This window comes from Cucurbita maxima, unplaced genomic scaffold (genome assembly GCF_002738345.1).
Source record: "Cucurbita maxima cultivar Rimu unplaced genomic scaffold, Cmax_1.0 Cma_Scf00011, whole genome shotgun sequence".
NCBI classification, from domain to species: domain Eukaryota; kingdom Viridiplantae; phylum Streptophyta; class Magnoliopsida; order Cucurbitales; family Cucurbitaceae; genus Cucurbita; species Cucurbita maxima.
The window spans coordinates 3,032,894-3,057,510 of record NW_019272027.1 but is presented as its reverse complement, the minus strand read 5'-3'; the positions used below and the strand labels follow the sequence as shown (position 1 = coordinate 3,057,510).

Genomic DNA, 24,617 nt, shown 5'->3' with positions numbered 1-24,617 from the left:
AGTAGCCATTCAATTAAAATATTAAACTTGTATGAGCTTCTTAATCGAAGCACACATTAGTAAAAAAATACGGATAATTCGTAAAGCGATCTAGTCTCTGTTGAATAAGAAATCACCGAGCTACCTCAAATATTTTCTAAAAAAATTCAAATAATTGAATTTGAATCGTGTTCTTGATTTTTGACACAATGGCTTCCTCGTTCATAGTTGGAACCTATACTCTTTGTTTGTATGACGTTTTCTTTTACGTATAGCTTTTAAAAGAACAAGTTTAGATATGAATTTAGGGATAACCTAAAATTTCAAAAATTCAATCCTCTATCAAAAAGAAAAGATTCGTGCTTATGTTTAAGCTTCGAATGAGAACTGTACCTATTTGATTCTCCCAGTTTTAGAGCGTTTTTCGGTATAAAAACCCATTGAATAGATTAGAATCAAGCAAGGAATGACCCGAAAATGGGGACTAGAAGTAAAGATAATCAAAAGTCCAAAAGTTAAGCTTTTTTCAATCATTTCTAAAGAGACTAAGAGACATCAAAACCATTTCCTCACTCAACAACTTTCTATTACACTATTTATTATTTTAATGGATCGATCCAACTTAATTTTTATATTTCGGTCGGGTTATAAACTTATTTGAGTTGGATTGGGTCCAAATAAATGAAATCTTTATGAATTGTGAAATCTTTATGAATTTTAAGATCTCACATCTGCTGGAGAGGGGAACGAAGCGTTTCTTATAACGGTTTGAAAACCTCTATTCGACACACGTATTTTAAAATCGTGAGGCTGATAACGATATGTAAGGAGTCAAAGAAGACAATATCTACTAGGTGAGTTTGGACTGTTACAAATGTTGAAAAGCATAGACGATGACTCATGCTCCATCATGCACAACCAATATTGATGTTGTAACCAACATTTGCTTGAGCTCTTGATAACTCTACTCGAAGCCACACGCTTGAGCTCTCGAAAACTCTACTCGAAGCCACACTCCAAACAAACGAGTTCCTTTTTCTAAGTCAAATGGGTTAGAGTTATTTTGGTAAAATCTTGAACCCAATGATAGGAACTTACCAACATCCATAAACAACACACCTCTACGGTGGTAGTCACGTGAGACCACTTGGTCACCCGCTCTACGTTTGCAAGGTCTTTTGAGACTCCGACCTATGACACCATATCTAAAGTCGAAACATAAAAGTCTAATATATATGTATTGTTCTTAAGGGTGCCAATGCTATTCTGAGGCGCTCCTCGTGTTTGTTATCAGACTTGGTATAGATCGAAAGATTATAAATTGTAATAAGCAGCTGCAATTTTACCGTTCGATCTATAAAAGATTAGATTCTAAGTAAATAATACGTTTTATTCTGAAACATTTGTTTCTAAAAATCCAAACCTGTGCATTTTAAACATACGCGATAAAATAAAAGATAAGAGGTTTAAATCTTTTCATCCTCGAATCTTCTTGCACATCCAACAACTTTATTCACGAGCATTTGTAGAAAACCACAATCACGGTCGGTCGGAGTGAATCAAGAACCTCCCACCACGACGTTATTCCTGCAGAATCAATAGATTAATCAATAGATTTGGAGCCTGCATCATGCAATGCAACGAAAATAAAATCTCAAGCAATTCATCAAAGGAAGCATGTTTTTGCAGACCATAGCTTGAAAGAGTAAGTAATGGGTGTTGTTCTCACCTAAGGCTGTCGACCACGAAGAACTACATATACGAGCGCATCCGTGGCCTCACTAGAGACTGTGCCCCGTCAACAAATATGGTTGTTCCGGTCATGTACCGTGACCCGTCACTGATTAGATAGATCACAGTTGAAGCTAAATCGTCTTTAATATCGAGCCATCTTTCGAGTGGGGCTGCATCCTTGACCAGCTTCTTTGCTCTCTCCGTCCCCACTGATATAGGGTATCCATCATCTAGGTGCAATCCACGGGCGATGGCATTGACCCTGATCTTATACTTTCCAACGTCCAAAGCTGCCGTCTATAAAAATCCAGCCAACATATTATAAAGATCAGAAAATTTATCCGGGACGTTCATATCATATCATATCATATCAAGTATCTATGATTTAAAAAGTCGGAAAATCATGTGCTGATATGACCGCACGAGAATATCAGCTGGATTGTTTCTGAACACCATGAAAAGGAAAATACTATCACACGTATTGTAATAGCCCAAGTCTACGACTAACAAATATTGTCCTCTTTGGGCTTTCCCTTTTGGGCTTCCCCTTAAGGTTTTTAAAACGTGTCTACTAAGGAGAGATATCCACACCCTTATAATGAATGTTTTGTTCTCTTCTCCAACCGATGTAGGATCTCACAATCCACCCCCCTTCAGGGTCCAGCGTCCTTGCTGGCACACCACCCCTCATGTCCACCCCCCTTCAGGACTCAGTCTCGTACATCGCCCGTGTAACAACTCAAGTCCATCGCTAGCAGATATTGTTCTCTTTTGACTTTCCCCTTCGGACTTTCCCATAAGGTTTTTAAAACGTGTCTGCTAGGGAAAGGTTTCCATACCCTTATAAAGAATGCTTTGTTTTCCTCCCCAACCGATGTGGGATCTCATAATCCACCCTCCTTCAGGACTCAGCCTCCTCGTTGGCACATCGCCCGGTGTCTGGCTCTGATACCATTTGTAACCGCCCAAGTCCAACGCTAGCAGATATTGTCCACTTTGGGCTTTTCCCTTCGAGTTTCCCCTTAAGGTTTTTAAAACGTGTCTACTAGGGAGAGGTATACCCACACCCTTAATATAGAATGTTTCATTATCACATTGCCCGGTGTCTGACTCTAATACCATTTGTAACCGCTCAAGCTCACCGCTAGCAGACATTGTCCTCTTTGAGCTTTCCCTTCTAGGTTTTCCCTCAAGATTTTTAAAATGCGTCTACTAAGGAGAGGTTTCCATACCCTTATAAAGAATGTTTCGTTCTCCTCCCCAACCGATGTGGGATCTCACACACATCTGTCAAGGTACTTCAAAGATGTATACTAAGGTGCTAACTTAGGAAGATGAAGCTTGAAGCTTGGATAACTCAAATTATGATGCAAAAATACAGAGAAGAAGAACAACAACAATTACTTACTCGAGCTAACTGCTGTAATCCTGCTGAGCATGATCCAAATGCAGCTGCTCCTGGATACAGTCCCCTCTCGGAACCGATTAAGGAGGATAAAAAAACTATCGAACCTCCCGATTTCTGGTCGCGCATTCTTCGACAAACCGCCTTCATCAGAAACCATGAAGACATCATATTTATCTTAACAATCTTTTTGAATTCCTCTTCAGATAGTTGAAGAACCTCTTGTATGGGACCTGCTTCAAATGCAGTGCAGTTAACACAATTTACAGTAGAAGAGCTTTTAAAGAAGTTGTTCATCCTAAGTATCACCATCCAATAGCATAGCTGAGTTTTATTCTTGAACAAAATGTAGACCAAAGATCAATAAGCAGACAATTGTGCATGGCACTAAATTTTACAATACAAGTTTTTTCCTTCAATTCAGGCTAAGTTCTATACGAAGCATTGTCTAGCCAGTTCTATAAGAAGCATTGTCTAAATTGGCTCGACAGAGAGGACAGAGAGGATGATGTAACAGTCTAAGCCGACCGCTAGTAAATATTCTCTGATTTGATCCCTTACGTATCGCCTTTAATCTCACAATTTTAAAACGCGTCTTCTAGAGAGAGTTTTCCATACCCTTATAAAGAATGGTTTTTTACCCTCTCCACTGATGTGGGATCTCAAAATCCACCCTCCTTGGGAGCCTAGTGTCCTCGTTGGCACACCACCTGGTGACTGGCTCTGATACCATTTTTAACCGTCAAAACCCACCGCTAGCACATATTGTCCTCTTTGGGCTTTCCCTTTCGGGTTTTCCCTCAAGGTTTTTAAAACGCGTCTGCTAGGGAGAGGTTTCCACACCCTTATAAAGAATGTTTCGTTTCCCTCTCTAACCGATGTAGGATCTCACAATTCACCCTCCTTTGGTGCCCAACGTCCTCGCTGACACTTGTTTCCCTCTCTAATCGATGTAGGATCTCACAATCCACCCCCCTTCGGGACCTAGCGTCCTAGCTGGCACTCGTTCCTCTCTCCAATCGATGTGGGATTTCACAATCCACCCCCTTCGAGACCCAGCGTCCTAACTAGCACACCACCCAATATCTAGCTCTAATACCATTTGTAACCAAGTCCACCATTAGCAGATATTGTCCTATTTGGGCTTTCCCTTTTCGGCTTCCTCTCAAGGTTGTTAAAATGTGTCAGCTAGGGAGAGGTTTCCACACTCAGAATGCTTCGTTCCCCTCTCCAGTCACGTGAGATCTCACATTTTCATAAAAGACTAAGATCCACATTACAGAATTGTTCCTTTTTCTCTAAATGATACATATCAATATTTTGGTGAATAGAAAACAAGCTAACATTATTCTTTTGACTCTTACACGAGGCATCAACATTCCAAGCCTCGAGCTTCTGTGGACCTCTCAAAGGCACAAAAAGCGACGAATGCATCTTGTAACACAGGCAAAGGTGTAAGCTTCTAAACTAAAAGTGTTTAACCATTTGAGCCTAGCCCCAACTAAAACTCATTAGAAAACCCTTCTAACTTCAATTCCAAGCTCACTCAAGAAAACAATCAACGAGTTTACCAGAAACTATGAGCATATGATTCAGACTAGTCAGAATGGTATAGCCTAAGCTTGAACAAGAGCCTACAACCTATATTCATAGAAGAAACTACAACAATTAAACCAAGAACTATATAACTCACTCCATCGTAGTATTTGAACACATATCAGTCATGTTGACATGAAAAAAGTAATGTAACAGCTCAAGTCCACCGCTAACAGATATTGTTCTCTTTGGTTTTTCCCTTTCGGGCTTTCCCTTGAGGTTTTTAAAACGCGTCTACTAGGGAGAGGTTTCCACACCCTTATAAGAAATGTTTTGTTTCCCTCTCCAACCGATGTGAGATCTCACAATCCACCCCCTTGGAGGCCCAGCGTCCTCGCTGGCATACCGCCTGGTGCTTGGCTCTGATACCATTTGTAACATCCCAAGTCCACCGCTACCAGTTATTGTTCTCTTTGGGCATTTCCTTTCGAGCTTCCCCTCAAGGTTTTTAAAATGCGTCTACTAGGGAGAAGTTTCCACACCCATATAAGGAATGATTTCTCCCCCTCTCCTCGCTGGTACACCGCCCGGTGCTTGGCTCTGATACCATTTGTAACATCTCAAGCCCACCGCTACCAGATATTGTTCTCTTTGGGCTTGTCCTTTCGAGCTTCCCCTCAAGGTTTTTAAAATGCATCTACTAGGGAGAGGTTTCCACACCCATATAAGGAATGATTTCTTCCCCTCTCCTCGCTGGCACACTGCCTGGTGCTTGGCTCTGATACCATTTGTAACATCCCAAGTCCACCACTAACAGATATTGTTCTCTTTGGTCTTTCCCTTCCGAACTTCCCCTTAAGGTTTTTAAAACACATCTAATAGGGAGAGGTTTCCACACCTTTATAACAAATGTTTTGTTCCCCTCTCCAACCGATGTGAGATCTCACAATCCACCCCTTTGGAGGCCCTAGCTCTTATATCATTTGTAAGAGCCCAAGTCCACCGCTAGTAGATATTGTTCTCTTTGGCCTTTCCCTTTCGAACTTCCCCGCAAGGTTTTCAAAACGCGTTTACAAGAGAGAGGTTTCCACACCCATATAAAGAATGCTTTCTCCCTCTCTCCAACCAATCTAAGATCTCACAAGTAAATACGGGTAAAAAAGCTATAGAGATGGGCTGTACCTTCATAAGAATAAGAATGAACAAAAGCATCCAAAGTTCCCAAAACACTACAAGCGCCGCTCACAGCCTCATCAAAAGCCGCCTCTCTCTCTCCTTCCATGTCCAATCCAACAACCCCAATTGGCAGGGCACCCTTTAACGATTCCCCAATCTCCTCACGCATACTATGAAGAACAGTTTCATTTCCCACCAAAACCAATCTAAACAAAACCATGAAAAACACGAATCAACAACAGATACAGAGGAAAACAAACACAAAAAAGAGAACCCAAATCGAAAAAGTTCAATTAACGCCCTCCATTTCTCTCAATTTCCTCAATAAACAAACATAAAATCCACCGAGTTTGAAGTTTGATGATGAACCTGCAACCCCTTTTGGCAAGATGAATAGCCAGATTCTTGGAGATCTCATCCCCATTCGACGAAAGCAACACGTTCTTCGTAGCCCTCTCCATCTTTGAAGATCTTCAATTCGTGAACAAAGAAGAACAATCGTTATGGATTATAAAGAAAATCAAAGACAGAGAAGTGGAATTGAATACAAACATAAGGGTCCCAGACGCCGCAGAAAATTCGCCTCAATTATGCATAATAGTCCACACTTCAAAATGAAATGCAAAACTTACCAAATAACTCTACCCAACTCTCTCACCCTTAAATTTTTTTTGTTTTTAATTGAGTAAAATAAAAAAAAAAAAAAAAAAAAAATTATTTTTTTAAAACCAAATTAACCGGAAGAATTAAAAAATAGGGTTACTGGCTAATTCAAAATAGAGGGTTGAGTTGTGAACTCTGTGTTCTATCTAGAATTTGGAGTTACTCTAAAAAAAAATCTAAATCTAACTCAGGTACGTCTATAATAGGAAATTAGAAGGTTCCTACATTCATTGATGGGTCTGTAACTGTTTTGTTTTAGGTGTGTTTTTTTATTTAAATTTTTATAAAATTAAAGAAACTAATAATTTTTTTTATGATATAAATTTTATGAATTTAATGCAATTATGATGTTTAATAAATAAGCTGACTAAATTTTTTTACCTGAATAAATCATTATAAAAGGTGAATTTTTTATACTAAATTATTTCAATTAATTAGGGTACTAATTTATTAATAGGTTTTTATTTAATTTTTAATTATTTTAACAAAAGAAAAACATGACAAACTCCATAGTTCCATAATATCCAAATTTTTAAAAAATTAAGTTTAATTAATCCACACGAATAAAAAAAAATTAAAAAATAATTTTAATATAATAAATAAACACGTGAGGCATATTTACTTGAAGATCAAACCATATCTCCTAAACTCGATTATTAAAATATATTTATTATTTTTAATATTAATTTTAAATGAAATAGACTGACTCTTAAATACTACGCTATATATGATCATATAATTCAATTAATAAGTTTTGAAAATATTTTTATATAATTAATGCCAATTAATAATTTTCATTATTTCTCCCAACCACATGGAGTTATTTATTATGGTTCGACAAATACACGTTAAAAGTCACTTTTAATAATTTATATTTTAATAAATTTTTAAACTTTTAATTTATATACAATATCTCTCAATATTCTAAATTAATAAAAAAATTTCATGGGCAACCTTTAAATTTTTAAAAAATTAAAAAATATCCATTTTAAACTTTCAAAAAAAAAAAAAAAAAATACTTGGGCCATTAATTTTACATAAAAATCTATAAATATTTTATTTTAAAATACATTCTTAAACTTTTAATAATATTTTAAAAATACCCACTTTAAAATTTTATTAATATACTTTAATTTTTTTTTAAAAAATGCTCATAATAATGTTCTTAATTTTTTTTTTATAAAAATCAATATATGAACAAAATTCGACTTTTTAATTATTTTTTTAAAATTTTAAGGATATTAATGTTATTTTTGAAAGTTCACAAGCTAAAAGTATATTAAAACGTGTTTATTCCTTTTAAAATTTTTAAAAAATTTTAAAAATTTTTAATTTTTTTTTTTAAAGATTAATTATATTAATAAAACTTTTGAAATTTCGGGTAACGATTACGTCGTTCTTGAGGGGCTCAAGAAATCTTGGTTTCATCCTTGAAATAAAGATCCCAGAATTCATGATATTCAAAAGGGTTTGTTGTTGTTCAGAGAAGAACTTCATTTTCTGTTCATAATCTACAAGACTGTACATGAACAGGAAACAAGACACTTAACCATTTCACAGGGGAAATTGCAAAGGACTCTAGCATACAATCCAAACCATTTCTAAAAGCTTACAACACAAGCCAAACCAACTTAGAGTTCGCTATCACACTTAAACACAACGACACGAACAATATTGATATCGCTCGCTATCGTTTAACCGTTCGGAAAAGAAGACTTCAGGTGGTCACCATTCTGATCCTTTGTGGTCATCTTCTTCTTCCCCTAAAGCTCCAACACCAAGTCTATAATGGAAAGAGAAAAGAAAGAAAGAACATACGTTAAAATGATCATTCCGTCAAAACGATATATTTATTCCGTAGTTGAGAACTATAGAGAGATAAACAGTAAGAAAGGGGATGTGAGATCCCACGTCGATTGGAAAGGGGAACGAAGCCCCTTTTATAAGGGTGTGAAAACATCTCCCTAGCCACGTTTTAAAAACCTTGAGGGGAAGCCTGAAAGGGAAAGCCCAAAAAAGACAATATCTGCTAGCGGTGGGATTAGGTTGTTACAAATAGTATAAGAGGCAAGCATCGGGCGATGTGCCAATGAGGACGCTGGGCCTCCAATGGGGGTGGATTGTGAGAACTCACGTTGGTTGGATAGGGGAATGAAGCATTATTTATAAGAGTGTAGAAACCTCTCCCTTGTAGACGTGTTTTAAAAACCTTGAGAGGAAGCTCGAAAGGGAAAGCTTAAAGAGAACAATATCTGGTAGCGGTGGACTTTGGATGTTACAAATAGTATCAGAGTCAAGCACTGGGCAGTGTGCCAACGAGGACGCTGGGCCTCCAAGGAGGGTGATTGTGAGACTCACGTTGATTGGAGAAGGGAACAAAGTATTCTTTATAAGGGTGTAGAAACCTCTCCCTAGTAGATGCGTTTTAAAAACCTTGAGGGGAAGCTCGAAAGGAAAAGTCCAAAGAAAACAATATCTACTAGTAGTGGACTTGGGCTGTTATAAATGGTATTAAAGCCAGGCACCGAGCGGTGTGTCAGCAAGGGTGGTGAGTCTCCAATGGGGGTGGATTTTGAGATCTTACGTCGGTTGGAGAGGGGAATAAAACATTCCTTATAAAGATGTGGAAACCTCTCCCTAGTAGACGCGTTTGGGTGGATTGTGAGATCCTGCATCGGTTGGAGAGGAGAACGGAGGAGAATAAAATATTCTTTATAAGGGTGTGGAAACCATCCCTAGAGTAAACGCGTTTTAAAAATCTTGAGGGGAATCCTAAAAGGAAAAACCCAAAGAGGACAATATCTGTTAGCGGTGGGCTTGGACTATTACACTAGGACTCCACATGATATTGATAAGAGCGAAGTATGTCGTCACTTTGAGCTGAAAACGTTTATAATAATTGATATCAAACATATCAAAGGGTTAAGCTCTAACAGTTCAACAGTTAAAGATGATTCCTCAAAGTAGTGCATACTAAATGGTGCTTACACTCTGCATCTGTCTTGATCCAGTGCCCTTTGTTTGCACTCAAAACACTGGTGTCCACCCCATAGAGAGGCAAGCCTAAGTTGGTCTTCCAATAATGCATTTCCTCTTTTGAGATGAACTCCTGACAAGACGTTATTCGGTCTTCCTCTCCGTTCATTGCACGTCCATTATTGAAATCATAATCGAAAGAAGCATTCTCGAACACATACTTGTGGGACTTTTGACATTCGTTCGTAGCAGTAGAGCTTTCGGGGTGTATTTTTCGATGAAATGTACGTAGCACCTGAGTATCAAAATAATATACTCAGAAAGCTGGACAAAGAAATTGTTTCTAGTTGAATTAGTGTTATGGATGAGTTCTACAGTGCTGTTTTTTTATGACTATAGGGATATGTTTGGGAGTAAATAACATAAAAATGCTTTTGGAAAAATTGAAAAGCAATCACATTAGCGTAACAGCTCAAACCTACTGCTAGCAGATATTGTCTTCTTTGGACTTTCCCTTCTGAGCTTCCCCTCAAGGTTTTAAAACGTATCTACTAGGGAGAGGTTTCTACGCTTTGTTCTCCTTTCCAATCGATGTGGAATCTTACAATCCACCCCCTCTTTGGGGCTCAACGTTCTCACTGACACTCGTCCAGTGTCTGGCTCTGATACCAATTGTAACAACCCAAGCCTACCGCTAGCAGATATTGTCCTCTATGGACTTTCCCTTTCGGGTTTCCCCTCAAGGTTTCTAAAACGCGTCTACTAGAGAGAAGTTTCCACACCCTTATAAAGAGTGTTTTGTTCCCCTCTCCAACCAATATGGGATCTCACAATCCACCTCCCTTCGGGGCCCAACGTCCTCGCTGACACTTGTCCGGTGTCTGGCTCTGATACCATTTGTAACAGCCCAAACTCTCCGCTGACAGATATTATCCATTTTGGGCTTTCCCTTCCGGGCTTCCCTTTGAGGTTTTAAAATGCGTCTACTAGGAAGAGATTTCTACACCCTTATAAACAATGCTTCGTTCTCCTCCCCAATCAATGTAGGATCTCACAGGACCATTACGTGCCAGATGAATCACAGTGAACAGTCAAGAACACTATTGTTAATGTAAAAAGAACAGTAAAGCTATTGGAAACTAACCTTTTGGAGTTTCTTCTTGGTTGAATATGAATCACTTGACTCATATGTGGTAGAACCATGTGAAGAAGTACGCAGTTTCTTCAGCATCTTCTTCACAAAGCTTAGTGCAGATTTGTTTGAATGCTTAATCAATACCTCCTTTTTATCAATATCCACTTTGGAACTCTCATGTGCTGCAGATGAAGGTTTTTCTTTACTCATAGCTATCATCTTGTCTGAAAGCTCTATTGTAGATCCAAATAGATACCCCTGAAGTGGACATGTTAGTGTCTTCCCATCATCTTCTGTATGCTTACCTGCAAGCGTGATAATACTAGCATGACTAGCCCGCCCGGGCGATTGCTCGCAACAGTCTTCTTTAGTTTCAGCTTTAAGACACTTTTCTAGCTCAAAATTTATCAGTTTTAGTTCATCCTCTGTCACCTCGTCTGGCAATGCTATCATGTTTTCAAAAGCCAAGGAAAATGTTGGTGTTGCCGGTTCGGAACCGAGAGTTCCGATAGTGAGGAACTCATCGAAGAAATCAGATGAATTAGATAAGTTTCCATTTTTTTCTTCAAAAGATGATTGTTCATAGTCCTGACTGTGAAGCTGCATGATTTTGGAACCAAAACCTGGCTTCAAATAGATGTCTTCATCATTAACAAGTGCTTGTACTGACAGGCACATGCATGGGTTCGCTGAAACAAAAGCAAATAAAGAGATTATCATTTTTGGAATCAACTAAGATTACTTTAAAAAAAAAAAAAAATAGAAACAAATTCCGGTTTTGTTCATTAGTGCGACAGTGCGAGTTGATTGTCGTTTTCTTGTTTTCTGTAACGACCCAAGCCCATCGCTAACAGATATTGTCCTTTTTGGGCTTCCCCTCAAGGTTTTTAAAATGCATCTGTTAGGGAGAGTAAGGGTGTTTTGTTCTCCTCCCCAACCGATGTGGGATCTCATAATCCACCCCCCTTCGGGGCCCAACGTCCTCGCTGACACTCGTTCCTTTCTCCAATCGATGTGGGACTCCCACCAAATCCACTCCCCTTCGGGGCCCAACGTTCTTACTGGCACACCTCCTCGTGTCTACCCCCCTTCGGGGAACAACTTCCTCACTGGCACATCTCCCGGTGTCTAATCTGATACCATTTGTAACGGCCTAGGCCCACCACTAGCAGATATTGTCCTCTTTAGGCTTTCTCTTTTGGGCTTCCCCTCAAGGTTTTTTACAACGCGTCTGTTAGGGAGAGGTTTCCACACCCTTACAAAGGATGTTTTGTTCTCCTCCAGACCTAATGTGGGATCTCCCCACCCAAAGACACAATGGACCAATCTAATAGTGATGTAATTCTGAAGTTTTAACAGTAGAGAAAGTGGCTTGAGAGTGAGAGGCTCCTACAGGTCCCCAAGTGGCCCCAAATGCTGAAGAGAGAATGGAACTGTCATGTTTCCTTGAAACATCATGTGCAGCCAGAGTTCAAGCTTAAGCTAGACGGATTATAATGGTACGAAACGTTGTAGAAATTTCTAGATGTTATACTTGTGATGGTGCGAGGGTGACCTTAGAGGCTGCCTATCTCTAACTTCGTTCGTATTCGCACAATTGTTCCCTAATATAAGTTTTTAACCCGTATGCTACAAATCTTCGTATAGGATATCAAACTATGCCAACCGGATAAATCCCTATGACAATAGAACTTGAAGAGTACATCTTAATCATCATGATGTGCTATGATTTACTCATTTTTCTTGTTAAGATATATGTTAGGAATCACGAACCTCCACAATGGTATGATATTGTCCACTTTGAGCATAAGCTCTCATGGCTCTTTTTTTGGTTTTCCAAAAATGCCTCATACCAATGGAGATGTATTTCTTACCAATAAACCTATGATTAACCCCTTAATTAGCCAATGTGGGACTCCTCTTCTAACAATCCTCGAACAAAGTATATCATATAGCCTCCCTTAAGGCCTATAGAGCCCCTAAACAACCTCCTCTTAATCGAGGCCCGACTCCTTCGCAGGAACCCTCGAACGAAGTACACCATTTGTTCGACACTTGAGTCACTTTTGACTACATCTTTGAGACTCACAACTTCTTTGTTCAACATTTGAGGACTCTATTGACATAACTAAATTAAGAGCATGACTCTATACCATGTTACGAATCAGGAACCCTCCACAATGGTATGATATTGTCCACTTTGAGCATAAGCTCTTATGGCTTTGCTTTTGGTTTCCCCAAAAGGCCTCATATAAATGGAGATGTACTCCTTACTTATAAACCTATGATCAAACCCTTAGTTAGCCGATACAGGACTCCTCTTCCAACAATCCTCAACAATATATACTAATAGTTAGAAAAAGAAGTGTTCGAGCGAGAGGTTGACGGAATACCAATAGTGAAATCCTTGACAGACTCGATTCCACTTTGCCAAAACTTGTTGTGCATCCATCCTAATAACTGCAGCAATGAAAGGCAACATTAAAGGATAGAATGAAAAAGGTTATAAATCTGGAAGTTGCATGAACTCTTCACTTACCTTCATCTTTTTGTGCTCTCTTCAAGGGCTTGATACTCAGCTCATCATAGGAGACATAAATAGAGGACTAAAAGTAGGTATAGATATTTGAGGAATAATTTCCCTTTGAACTGTTAATGAGTTGGAATTCAGTGGATTCCTAGAATGATCTTGAAGAACTGACCAAAGAAACATATAGAAAGTTACAAAAAATTTGGTTGGAAATTATTTTCAACATCAAACCATGTGGAAAAATAGGAGAGTTGTTTGAATACCTCCAAGTCGAAGTTTATAGCGTGATGAATTTGCATACGTGTCGAGTTTAGGTTGCACAGACACAGTGTTGAATGTGTAGCTATCCTCCATGGACATACTTAAAAAGAGAAATAGATACTCGTATCTTTCTTCAAACAAACACTAACCAAACTGGTTGATAGAATCTCATGATTGCTTATATCAGAAAAGCTGTTTAATCTAGAAAGCCTACCATGTCACTCTAGATAGATTGAGAGAGAAGTTATGCTTGTTTGATATTGTTGGCTGCAGAGATGATTAGCACAAATGGTTATGATAATGAACACTTAACGGTCCCTCAAAGCTTTTAAAACACGTCCACTAGAGAGAGATTTCCATCCCATTATAAAGAATGCTTCGTTCTCCTCCCCAACCAATGTGGGATCTTACAATCCACCCCTCTTCGAGGCCCAACGTCCTTGCTACGCTCGTTCCCTTCTCCAATCAATGTGGGACCCCCAATCCACCCCTTTCGGGGCCCAGCGTCTTTACTAGCACACTGTCTTGTGTCCACCCTCTTTCAAGGCTCAGCCTCCTCGCTGGCACATCTCCCAGTGTCTGGCTCTGATACCATTTGTAACAACCTAAGCCCATCGCTAGTAGATATTGTCCTCTTTGGGCTTTCCCTTTTGGACTTCCCTTCAAGGTTTGTAAAGAATGTTTCATTCTCCTCCCCATCCGACGTGGGATCTCACATTATTTGCCTGGGAGTCCTTCATCTGCAAAAAAGAACGGTCAGCATATACATTTGAGGTTTAAATATATCACAGGCTGAACTATTCATTCCCTTACTCTACTCATTATCCAACCAAGAGAACTTTAAATTCAGCTTGCTATCAATTTTTCCTGTAAGGCTTATCAGATCAATAGTATAACCTGATGATAAACATCAGTTTATTCAACTAAAGCCAGGATTTTCAATAACGACTAGATACCGTATTTTTCGTTCCGTTCAACTTATCATTGAAGCCAACATATTCATCAAGAGTTCACTAAATAGTTTGTGAACATGTTCTTCCCAACCATTGTCGATAACTATGATTGACGGGCGCTGACAAGCCTGCCAATCTGCCATCAAAATCTACCAATGAGCTTTAAGTCAGTAAGTTAGCATCCTTATTTTCAGCTAAGCTACAAGTTACTAAGAAACAAAGTGAGTTGCCTCATTTGGAGACCAATAGACAAGGCATCCACTCTAAGACAAATGCAAAACTGTGTAAAATGTGAGTCCATTGGTGGGGTATGGCTGTAGCTGGATCCATGTATGATCAAGATGTGGACATGTGAATTCCACGTGGAAATCTCGAAATTGGGGGATTTCCTATTTCTCATATCCAATGGCTGATGAACACGTAATCTATTAATATACTGTACCTTTGAGTTGAGGATTTGGCTGTGTTCCCACAGTTCCAAAATTGTTTGGATTGTTGAATCATTTAGAATAAGAGAGTAATTTACAGCTTCCATAGAGGAAATCCAATTTGGTGAAGTTAAGACATAGCTATCATGTAGCAAATCTGGGTTCATGATTTGATTACTATGATCAATGTGAAGGTATTGAAAGTTAGAACTAATGACGATAGCACTGTCGTAGTTTGTCACGTATCACAATCGCACTCTTGCAATAGAAGAATAGCGATTGTGCGGCGCTTGTTCTAACCAAGCAAACAAGTCAGCCATCAGAAATTCAGACGTGGACAACGTCGGCGTATGTTTGGGCCTCGAGTCACGTTGCGAGAAAAGATTTAGAAAACGTGAGCAAGGAAATACATCTGAAAACGATTTGAAGAATTGAAGAAAGCAACATTATATGACTATAAGCACATAAAGAAATACCACGGCTTAAATAGAATATAACTCAAGATATGACGAAATGACAACTAGTCATATCCCCTTATAGTACATTTTTGGGCATTTTAGCTCTCGCGAGTGTAGACATGGTTTTGGTGAAAGGTCATTCACCCCCGTATTGACCCAACGTGAAATGGTAAAGGTCTCTCTAAGATGAAAGTGTAAAAGGGGTTTGGAACAAGCATGCAACCATGGATAACACGTCTTGGACAAGCAAGACCGGGATATCCGCCATGCGGCCATAGACAACACGCGTTGGATAAACATGACCGTGATACCAACATCTAGGCTGGTGACTAAGTTTCTCAATGCCAAATCATGTTTTTTTCCCTCTCTTATTCATATGGGGGTTTACCTTAGCACTAAGCCTCCAACTTAAGAACTCTAAGAGTCATTTATTGCTCATCTTTTCTCTAGAGTGTTTTTTTCTTCCTAAATTCTTGCTTGTATCTGTACTTCAAGCAACCAAAGGTGTAGGTTTACTGACAGTTAGCTACCTTATCTTGTCCTTGTTGCCTCCTTGCAAATTTTATTGTTATCCCTTTGCTGTTCACATGCACCAGATAGCATCTAGATTCTTTGTGTAAACATTTACATGTCTGCAGATTGTTACAAGTAATATTCAGCATCTCACATGCAGGACATTTGTTCCCGCAGTTAGCCTGCTAGATAGAGAAAAGGGAAAGTAAAAAGAAAGAGAAAAAAATATTAACTACATGACATACAGTGGGAAAGATGTGTAGAAGCAACATGAAGATACCGGAAGGCGGGCACAACCCTACCGCTAGCAGATATTGTCCTCTTTAGACTTTCCCTCAAGGTTTTTAAAATGCGTATGCTTAGGAAGAGGTTTCCACACCCTTTAGGGAGAGGTTTCCAACCAGGAAGAGGTTTCCAAACCCTTTAGGGGGAGGTTTCCACACCCTTATAAAAAATACTTCTCCCCAACCGATGTGAGATCTCACAATCCACCCTCCTTTGAGGCCTAACGTCCTCACTCGTACTCATTCTCTTCTCCAATCGATGTGGGACCCCCCCCAATCTACCCCCCTTCGGAGTTCAGCGTACACATCGCCTTGTGCCACCCCCTTCAAGGCTCAGTCTTCTCGCTAACACATTGCCTGGTGTTTGGCTCCGATACCATTTGTAGTGGCTCAAGCCCACTACTAGCAGATATTGTCCTCTTTGGGTTTTCTTTTTCGAGCTTCCCCTCAAGGTTTTTAAAACGTGTTTGCTAGGGAGAGGTTTCCACACCCTTATAAAGAATGTTCGTTCTCCTCCCCTTCAAGGCTCAGTCTCCTCGCTGACACATTGCCTGGTGTTTGGCTCTAATACTATTTGTAGTGACTCAAGCCCACCGCTAGTAGATACTATCCTCTTTGGGTTTTCCCTTTTGAGTTTCCTCTTAAGGTTTTTAAAACGTGTCTGCTAGGGAGAGGTTTCCACACCCTTATAAAGAATGTTCGTTTTCCTTCCCTTCAAGGCTCAGTCTCCTCGCTAACACATTGCTTGGTGTTTGGCTCTGATACTATTTGTAGTGGCTCAAGCCCACCGCTAACAAATATTGTCCTCTTTAGGTTTTTTCTTTCGAGCTTCCCCTCAAGGTTTTTAAAACGTGTCTGCTAGGGAGAGGTTTCCACACCCTTATAAAGAATGCTTCGTTCTCCTCCCCATCCGATGTGGAATCTCACAATACTGGAGCCAGACCAAGTTCCATGTTTAATGGCGGCGTGCTCCTCCTTGACTGTTTGCTGCTCCTATCTCTACTTGGATGCTGCCTAGATGGGCAGGAACTAGAGCTGATGGACCATATCCATTGGAAGTGGATGTTTCTGGATTGAACCTCAATCCCATCCATTGACAGTCCCTTTGAAGTTTGTAGCTATGTTGGAGTGGAAGACAAACAGCTGAGCAAAAGAAAAGCTATTGGGTGTAATTCCACTTGAGTTTCATTATAACATGAACAAACTCAGCTCGAAAAAACAGAGAAATAAATTGTTTGTAACGAAATACCAAACAAAGAAAGGCCAAGAACATGAAAATTATGAACTCTGTAAAGCCAAACAATCATATACTTCACCATAACTTCAACAGGAAATGGGGCAAATAAAACACTTCATTACTTACGCTTTCATCAAAACACTAAGTAAATCGACTCCTCGTCTCATTTTTCTATACCCTTTATAACTTCAAGCAAAAGTTTAGAGTCAGGCAACTGTTCAAGCAAATCATTCTACTCTTGTTAAACATCAACACTCTTTACAGCCAGATTCTGTATGAACTAGTACTGTTTGATTACTTTACAATGGCCCCTTCGTGTAGAAATCCCCACATAAACTTGTAAATCAAAGTTCCTTAATGTCGAAGGAAGTGAACTTACATTGAATGAAGGGAAAATTCGAAGCAAACCCTTCATCGTTCTTCGCTGACCAGAGAAGATTCTGGGAAATTTTCCCGGGAAAGTTTTCTTTTTCCCGGAAAATATTGGAGTCAAATACTAACGCCGCTCTTCGCATTATTCTCGTCTTTCAGCAAAACCCATGTGCCAAACAACACCCTTCCAATCTTTCTCTCTTAAACTATATAACTAATAAAGAATTTGTTTAATAGGCCAATGAAAATCCAGATTAGTGTCTAAATTAAGTTAATTAACCCAAAGAAAGTGGAGAAAGGCAAACAAACAAATATTTCTACATTGATGAACACAGTAAAGTTAATTTTTAAAACGACCCATCAATGGATCATGTTCTAAAAGGAAATAAAGTAATAGAAATTTGTTGGGTTTTGCTTATAAGATTAAAAGACGTAACCTTTTTCTTAATTACAACATGGAAGAAGCGAGTTATTAAAAATCAATGGATCTGTTCTGTTTAATGAACTATAGGTTAGCTTAGATATTTAATTAGCGGTGAAAATGATGCAAATCTGACCTGCTCAGGCTAATAAAACAACTGATTCCATTACAGTAACAGCACACGTTCCAACGAATCAAATTCCTTTTCATATCTTCTGAGGCACACATCCCAACAAACTCATCAAAAGGATGATCCGTCCACGTTAAGGAATCATTATTCGCCCTTCAAAAGCGTAGGATTACAAGGGTACCAGTCGATTGAATCTCTGAATCTTATCAGGAAAAAGGGGGAAGAAATCAAAGAAGAATCCCAATGGGTACAGAGAATAATCGTTTAGAGATATCAACACCGTTGTTAGTGGAGCCTCAGAATAATGGATCCGTTGAATCGGATGATTTTGAAGAAATCCCAGAATGGAAAGAACAAATCACGATCAGAGGGTTGGCTGTGAGTGCTTTGTTAGGGACTTTGTTCTGTATCATTACCCATAAGCTGAATCTGACGGTGGGGATCATCCCATCCTTGAACGTCGCCGCTGGTTTATTGGGTTTCTTCTTCGTCAAATCATGGACTGGGGTTTTGTCCAAACTCGGATTCTCTGTTACACCCTTTACCAAGCAAGAAAACACTGTCATTCAGACATGTGTTGTGGCTTGTTACGGCCTGGCCTTCAGTGGTAATCTCTCTTGTTCTTCTTTGTCATGAACCATTTAGTTTATCTCAGCGTCTTCTTGTGCTTTTGAGATGATTCACTGTAAACGATTATCTATTGCTTTGAAAAATTTTGTACCCTTTTAAGTGTGGAGCCTGAAGAACTGTTTCTTATTGTGTAAGCGTTTTCTATTGGCTTTCTTGGAGCCATCTAGTTTGACTTGCTTGTAGGAAAACATTTCGCATAGAAATTTGGGAAAGATTGTCTGTAAAGACTAGCTGAATGTTGGGATGTGTTGAAAACTAGCTGAATTTCACTTTCTGTCACTGTTTGTATTGAATCTTTGTCTACTTTAGTTTGTCATGATTCACTGGTTGACTTGGGAAAGAAACAAATGAACTTGTCTTTGATTTAGAAATGTGATATGAACTGACTTTTGCTCTGATCTTTGTGTATTACAAGCCGTAAACTCCGACCGATGTGGGTTCTTTATGTTTTTCCGTTTAATCCAATTCGTAAATTTTCATCTCGTTTCAGGAGGATTTGGTTCGTATTTGATTGCAATGGATGAACGAACATATAAGTTAATTGGCACAGATTATCCCGGTAACCGTGCAGAAGATGTAATAAACCCGGGATTGGCGTGGATGATTGGCTTTTTGTTTGTTGTCAGTTTCCTTGGGCTGTTTAGTCTTGTGCCATTGCGAAAGGTGAATGTTATAAGCTTTTGTTGACTTTCAGCATGTTCTTTCTACCGTTTTTTTACGTTTTTCCTCATTGGTTGAGAAATTGACGAAAACCGATGTCCTAACGTATAGATGCTCGTTTGAAACTTAAACTATATCCTTGCTTACCATACTATAATCCATATGATCGAAAGATATTACTAAAGCTTGTTCTTGGGCGAACAAATAACCCTTTGCCAGATTAGTTCATCTGATGTATGATCTGCTTCTGTAAGAAAATCATGGTTTAATGCACTTTTGAGAGAATTATGGAGAGCTTAAATCTATTGCATTGGAATCTGATATGAACTTTTGCATTGGAATCTGGAAGAACAAGTGCAAATTCCTTCTTAGCTACCTTCAAAATCTTTTGAAAGCCTATGATTTTCTTAAGAAATCTTGTGAAATCAGTTGAAGTGTGCTCAAGTTAATCCGACCACTCGTGTTATATCACATTTTGATTATCGTTTCATGAATTTTTATTTTATTGTCTCGCGTTGGATGAGTTCAGGTGATGGTCTTGGATTACAAGCTTACATATCCCAGTGGTACAGCCACAGCGATGCTGATAAATAGTTTCCATACGAACACCGGAGCGGAGCTTGCAGGGTAAGATTGTTGAACTCGAAGATAAATGAAATCTTAATTGTGGGCAATTAAGTGGATATTTGCCATGGCAGCTCACACCTGGTTTCTTTCCTTTTTGGTCGCAGAAAGCAGGTACATTGTCTTGGAAAATATCTAGGAATAAGTTTCATTTGGAGCTGTTTTAAGTGGTTCTTCAGTGGTGTTGGAGATTCGTGTGGATTTGATAATTTTCCCACTCTTGGCTTGGAATTATATAAGAATACGTAAGTCTTGCTACTCCTTGCCTTCTTTGAGCCTTTTTCTCCTTTTCAGAAGGGGGAAAGAAGAGAAGATAATATGATTCATGTCTTTTCTTTTACTCTAATGAAGAGGAATATAAGGGGTGGAAACCCTCCCTAGTAGATGCGTTTTGAAATCGTGAGGTTGACGGTGATACGTAACGGGCCAAAATAGATAATATCTGTTAGCGGTAGGCTTGGGCTGTCACAAATGGTATTAGAGCTAGACACCGAGCGGTGTACCAGCGAGGATGCTAGGCCCCAAAGGGGGTGACTTATAAGGGTGTGGAAGTCTTTCCCTAGTAGATGTGTTCTAAATCGTGAGGCTAACGACGATACGCAACGGGCCAAAACGGACAATATCTGCTAGCGGTAGGCTTGGGTTGTTATAAATGGTATCCAGACACCGACCGATGAGCCAGCAAGGACGCTGGGCCCTAAGGGGGGTGGTTTATAAGGGTGTGTAAACCTCTCCCTAGTAGATGTGTTTTAAAATCGTGAGGCTAACAACGATACGTAACGGGCCAAAACAGACAGTATCTGCTAGTTGTAGGCTTGGGTTGTTATAAATGGTATTAGAGCTAGACACCGACCGGTGTGCCAGCGAGGACGCTGAGCCCCTAAGAGGGGTGGCTTTTAAGAGTGTGGAAACCTCTCCCTAGTAGACGTGTTTTAAAATCTAAGGCTAACGACAATACGTAACGGGTCAAAGCGGACAATATCTGCTAGCGGTAGGCTTGGGTTGTTATAAATGGTATTAGAGCTAGACACCAACCGATGTTCCAGCGAGGACGCTGGCCCCTAAGGGGGGTGGCTTATAAGGGTGGGGAAACCTCTCCTTAGTAGATGTGTTTTAAAATCGTGAGGCTAATGACGATACGTAACGAGCTAAAGCGGACAATATCTGCTAGCGGGTAGGCTTGGGTTGTTATAAATGGTATTAGAGCCAAACACCGACTGGTGTGCTAGCGAGGACGCTGACCCCTAAGGGGGGTGGCTTATAAGAGTGTGGAAACCTCCCCCTAATAGACGTGTTCTAAAACCATGAGGCTGATGGCGATACGTAATGGGCCAAAACGGACAGTATCTACTAGTGGTAGACTTGGGCTGTTACAAGGAAGGTGTATTTCTAATACAATGGAAGCAAATTAACTCAACCGAGCAACGTTGATTTGTGTAATTAATTATTTCTTTTCGTGTAGGTTTTTTTTCGACTTCAGTCCAACGTATGTGGGTTGTGGCCTCATTTGTCCTCACATTGTAAACTGCTCTGTTCTTCTTGGTGCCATTATATCATGGGGGTTTCTTTGGCCATTCATTACTCAACATGCTGGGGACTGGTATCCAGCTGACCTTGGGAGCAATGACTTTAAGGGACTTTATGGATATAAGGTACTTTAAGTTTCGAACGCTCTAGATTAAGCGCCATTCCCCAACATTTTAGCACATCGACTTATAACGATTCTAATTAAACTTCGGGTTTACGTGCTATCAAATGAGAATGTTTGTGTTGCCTCCAAGTGTTTTGCTACATTCTAGATTATCTATGTCTTTGGTCGATTTTCATTTTGAGTGCTGTTCGTTCTGGTTCTCTGCAGGTCTTCATAGCGATTTCTCTCATCCTCGGCGACGGCCTTTATAATCTGATCAAAATCATATCACTTACTATCAAAGAAATTTGCAACAAAAGGACCACACAGAGTAACTTGCCTGTCTTAACAAAGACCACAGGTGAGCGTTTTACCGTGAAGTCGTTCTTCGAGTCGATGTTTTTGTTACATACTCCTAGATTTTTTTTGCTTGTCTTTATCACGTATGCCTTCCCATTGAAATGGTTATCATAAATAATGATGAAGATTATCGAGTTTTTAGTGAAGAAGTTAGCGGTTAATTAGTCGTTGAGTCCAATGATATCATTTGCGGATTCCTAGGTACGATCTTATGTTCCAGTACTAGGTTGATGTAGCTCATTTCATGGCTTATCAAGTTGATATAAATGCGTCGTCATTTTGAAGTTCGATCGAGATTGATTTATAAAATAGCTATAGGACGTGCGTATTTGTGGGAAGATGGTGCTGTAGGCCTTCTGTTTTGTGATTTTAGTGTTTATATTTGACATCAAACCCTTATATTCCCTGGAAATCTTGCATTTACAATAGTTTTGATGTCTAAAACGGCAGATAGTGAGGGTTCTAAACTGCTAGCTGAGGAAAGAAAGAAGGATGAGGTATTTCTGAAAGATAGAATACCGTCATGGTTGGCTGCGTCGGGGTATGTTGGTCTAGCAGCGATATCGACGGCAACAATGCCGATGATCTTCCCGCCCCTGAAGTGGTATTTGGTTCTTGGTGCCTACATTGTCGCCCCGGCCCTTGCTTTCTGCAACTCCTACGGCACTGGTCTAACCGACTGGAATTTGTCGTCGACATATGGAAAGATTGGTCTGTTTCTATTTGCTTCCCTAGTCGGAAACAATGGCGGGGTTATTGCTGGATTAGCAGCTTGCGGTGTTATGATGTCGATCGTTTCGACGGCTGCTGATCTTATGCAAGACTTCAAGACAGGTTATCTCACACTTTCATCAGCCAAGTCTATGTTTGTAAGTCAGCTAGTAGGCACAGCCATGGGCTGTGTGATAGCTCCCCTAACATTCTGGTTATTTTGGAGTGCTTTCGACATCGGTTTACCTGATAGTCCGTATAAAGCCCCGTATGCCGTAATCTTTAGAGAAATGGCCATTCTAGGAGTTCAAGGCTTTTCCGAGCTCCCTAAGCATTGCCTCGCCATGTGTTTTGGGTTCTTCGTGGCAGCTTTCTTAGTGAACTTTTTGAGGGACATAGTTCCTAAGAAGATTGCACAATTCATCCCAATTCCAATGGCCATGGCTGTACCGTTCTACATCGGAGCTTACTTCGCGATCGATATGTTCGTAGGGACCGTGATCCTGTTCATATGGGAGAGGATTAATCGGAAAGATGCAGAGGACTATGCCGGTGCAGTCGCGTCGGGCTTGATATGTGGTGATGGGATATGGACCATTCCATCAGCTGTGCTTTCTATTTTCCGGATCAATCCGCCCATTTGCATGTCATTCAAGCCTACAAGTGGCTGAACTGCAAGACAAGCTAAGTACTTCTGCTTTACTTTGTATATATGCGTCCATTGTCCCTTAAGTTTTAGGGTAGTCTTTATATACTCAACCTTGATGTACTTTGGAAGACTCATCTTTAACACATTTCATTTTTTAAAAACAAAATGCCAAATGGTTAAGCTTCTTTTCTACGTGACCATGTCTCGTACCAAACGGGTGGAGACCGGCCTTAATTTAGTATTGTTCTCTTTGTGCTATTCGCTCTGAAACAAAACTTTACCCGTAACTACAACTGGGTATTTGTTCTGTGTCTGTGTTTACCTTTTTCATTTCAACCATTAAATCTTTAATGAATAATAAACTAAGTTCCTCTCGAGCGAGGGGGTGGGGCCTCTCAGTACTTGGAATTACTTATCTACTCAGTCTTCATGAAAAGTTCTGAATTTCATCTCGTAATATTTAATTTTATCCATGTACTATAAACCCTTTAAGTGATTACTTGAACATGATCCTCCCAAAAATTTCAGCAACATATTGTTCGAGATTGTATCAATAACCGTCTATTTCGATTTTTTTCAACAACTAATCTATTGAATTTTTCAACACGGTTCGATTTGGACTTCATCCTAATCATGGATATTTCACTCAAATTTGGGTCCAAAAGTCGTGACTATTACGCTATGACTGTGATGGGTTTTCTTAACCGAGCCACTACCGAGCATTGAAGTTCGAAGTAAGATATTTCGGTTTGATTCTCTCTTCGATAATTGAGAAGAAAGAAATCTAAACGAACGAAAACCATTATATGATTCTATTTGTGAAAGGGATGTAAAGTGTATGAAGCAAAGCATAGCACATGACACATATAGTGACCTATTCTATTTGCATTCTTTCTCCCTTCTTTCTTTTTTTGTTGGGTTCAATAACCTATGAACTACTTTGGTCTTTCAAAGCTTATTTCCTTAGTATTTGGTTAATTTATTATGAGATCTCACGTCGCTTGGAGAGTCAAACGAAACATTCTTTATAAGAGTGTGGAAATCTTTCTCTAGCATACACATTTTAAAACTGTGATACGTAATGGGTTAAAGCGGATAATATATGTTAAAAGTGGGCTTGAGTTGTTACAAATAGTATCAGAGTAAGATATTGAGCGGTCTA

The 24,617-nt window shown here is 39.5% G+C and overlaps 3 protein-coding genes across 7 annotated transcripts; 1 reads left to right on the top strand and 2 right to left on the bottom strand.

Annotated features, from left to right (window-relative positions):
• Positions 1-1,348: 1,348 nt before the first annotated feature.
• On the bottom strand, positions 1,349-6,474 carry LOC111486709 (carbonyl reductase [NADPH] 2-like). 2 transcript variants are annotated; one of them, XM_023133940.1, is made up of 6 exons: positions 6,383-6,474; positions 6,200-6,301; positions 5,837-6,036; positions 3,122-3,351; positions 1,709-2,010; positions 1,349-1,566 (listed from the first exon to the last, which is right to left on the bottom strand). In XM_023133940.1, exons 2-5 carry the CDS (start codon positions 6,289-6,291, stop codon positions 1,732-1,734), a joined length of 801 nt encoding a protein of 266 aa, XP_022989708.1. In that variant the 5' UTR covers positions 6,292-6,301; positions 6,383-6,474; the 3' UTR covers positions 1,349-1,566; positions 1,709-1,731. The 2 variants fall into 2 exon arrangements, with proteins under 2 accessions (XP_022989708.1, XP_022989709.1); XM_023133941.1 differs by lacking the exon at positions 6,383-6,474 and having other exon boundaries at positions 6,200-6,376.
• Positions 6,475-7,972: 1,498 nt separating this feature from the next.
• Positions 7,973-18,151, bottom strand: LOC111486685 (protein LAZY 1-like). Of its 4 annotated transcripts, XM_023133905.1 has the most exons (7): positions 17,648-17,732; positions 13,398-13,495; positions 13,144-13,301; positions 12,998-13,064; positions 10,614-11,293; positions 9,482-9,764; positions 7,973-8,276 (listed from the first exon to the last, which is right to left on the bottom strand). In XM_023133905.1, the coding sequence occupies exons 3-7, from the start codon at positions 13,147-13,149 to the stop codon at positions 8,257-8,259; spliced, it is 1,056 nt and encodes a 351-aa protein (XP_022989673.1). In that variant the 5' UTR covers positions 13,150-13,301; positions 13,398-13,495; positions 17,648-17,732; the 3' UTR covers positions 7,973-8,256. The 4 variants fall into 4 exon arrangements, with proteins under 4 accessions (XP_022989673.1, XP_022989672.1, XP_022989671.1 ...); XM_023133904.1 differs by lacking the exon at positions 17,648-17,732 and having other exon boundaries at positions 13,398-14,019; XM_023133903.1 differs by lacking the exons at positions 12,998-13,064; positions 13,144-13,301; positions 13,398-13,495 and having other exon boundaries at positions 17,648-18,151.
• A 92-nt stretch (positions 18,152-18,243) lies between these two features.
• On the top strand, positions 18,244-23,650 carry LOC111486641 (probable metal-nicotianamine transporter YSL6). The gene is made up of 7 exons (XM_023133836.1): positions 18,244-18,798; positions 19,312-19,484; positions 20,011-20,108; positions 20,213-20,350; positions 21,568-21,757; positions 21,964-22,096; positions 22,546-23,650. The coding sequence occupies exons 1-7, from the start codon at positions 18,435-18,437 to the stop codon at positions 23,475-23,477; spliced, it is 2,028 nt and encodes a 675-aa protein (XP_022989604.1). The 5' UTR covers positions 18,244-18,434; the 3' UTR covers positions 23,478-23,650.
• The last annotated feature ends 967 nt before the right edge of the window (positions 23,651-24,617 follow it).

Bases quoted from the DNA above. Each gene is read 5' to 3' on its own strand.
- LOC111486709 (XM_023133940.1), bottom strand. From the start codon at position 6,291: ATGGAGAGGGCTACGAAGAACGTGTTGCTTTCGTCGAATGGGGATGAG. The intron at 3,352-5,836 runs GTACAGCCCATC...CATTTGAAGCAG, and splicing joins TCATTCTTATTCTTATGAAG to GTCCCATACAAGAGGTTCTT. The intron at 2,011-3,121 runs GTAAGTAATTGT...GGATTTTTATAG, and splicing joins GATTACAGCAGTTAGCTCGA to ACGGCAGCTTTGGACGTTGG.
- LOC111486685 (XM_023133903.1), bottom strand. From the start codon at position 17,783: ATGCGAAGAGCGGCGTTAGTATTTGACTCCAATATTTTCCGGGAAAAA. The intron at 9,765-10,613 runs GTTAGTTTCCAA...TTTGATACTCAG, and splicing joins CCAAGAAGAAACTCCAAAAG to GTGCTACGTACATTTCATCG. The intron at 8,277-9,481 runs GTAAGCACCATT...TTTCCATTATAG, and splicing joins GATCAAGACAGATGCAGAGT to ACTTGGTGTTGGAGCTTTAG.
- LOC111486641 (XM_023133836.1), top strand. From the start codon at position 18,435: ATGGGTACAGAGAATAATCGTTTAGAGATATCAACACCGTTGTTAGTG. The intron at 20,351-21,567 runs GTAAGTCTTGCT...CTTTTCGTGTAG, and splicing joins TTGGAATTATATAAGAATAC to GTTTTTTTTCGACTTCAGTC. The intron at 22,097-22,545 runs GTGAGCGTTTTA...CTAAAACGGCAG, and splicing joins TGTCTTAACAAAGACCACAG to ATAGTGAGGGTTCTAAACTG.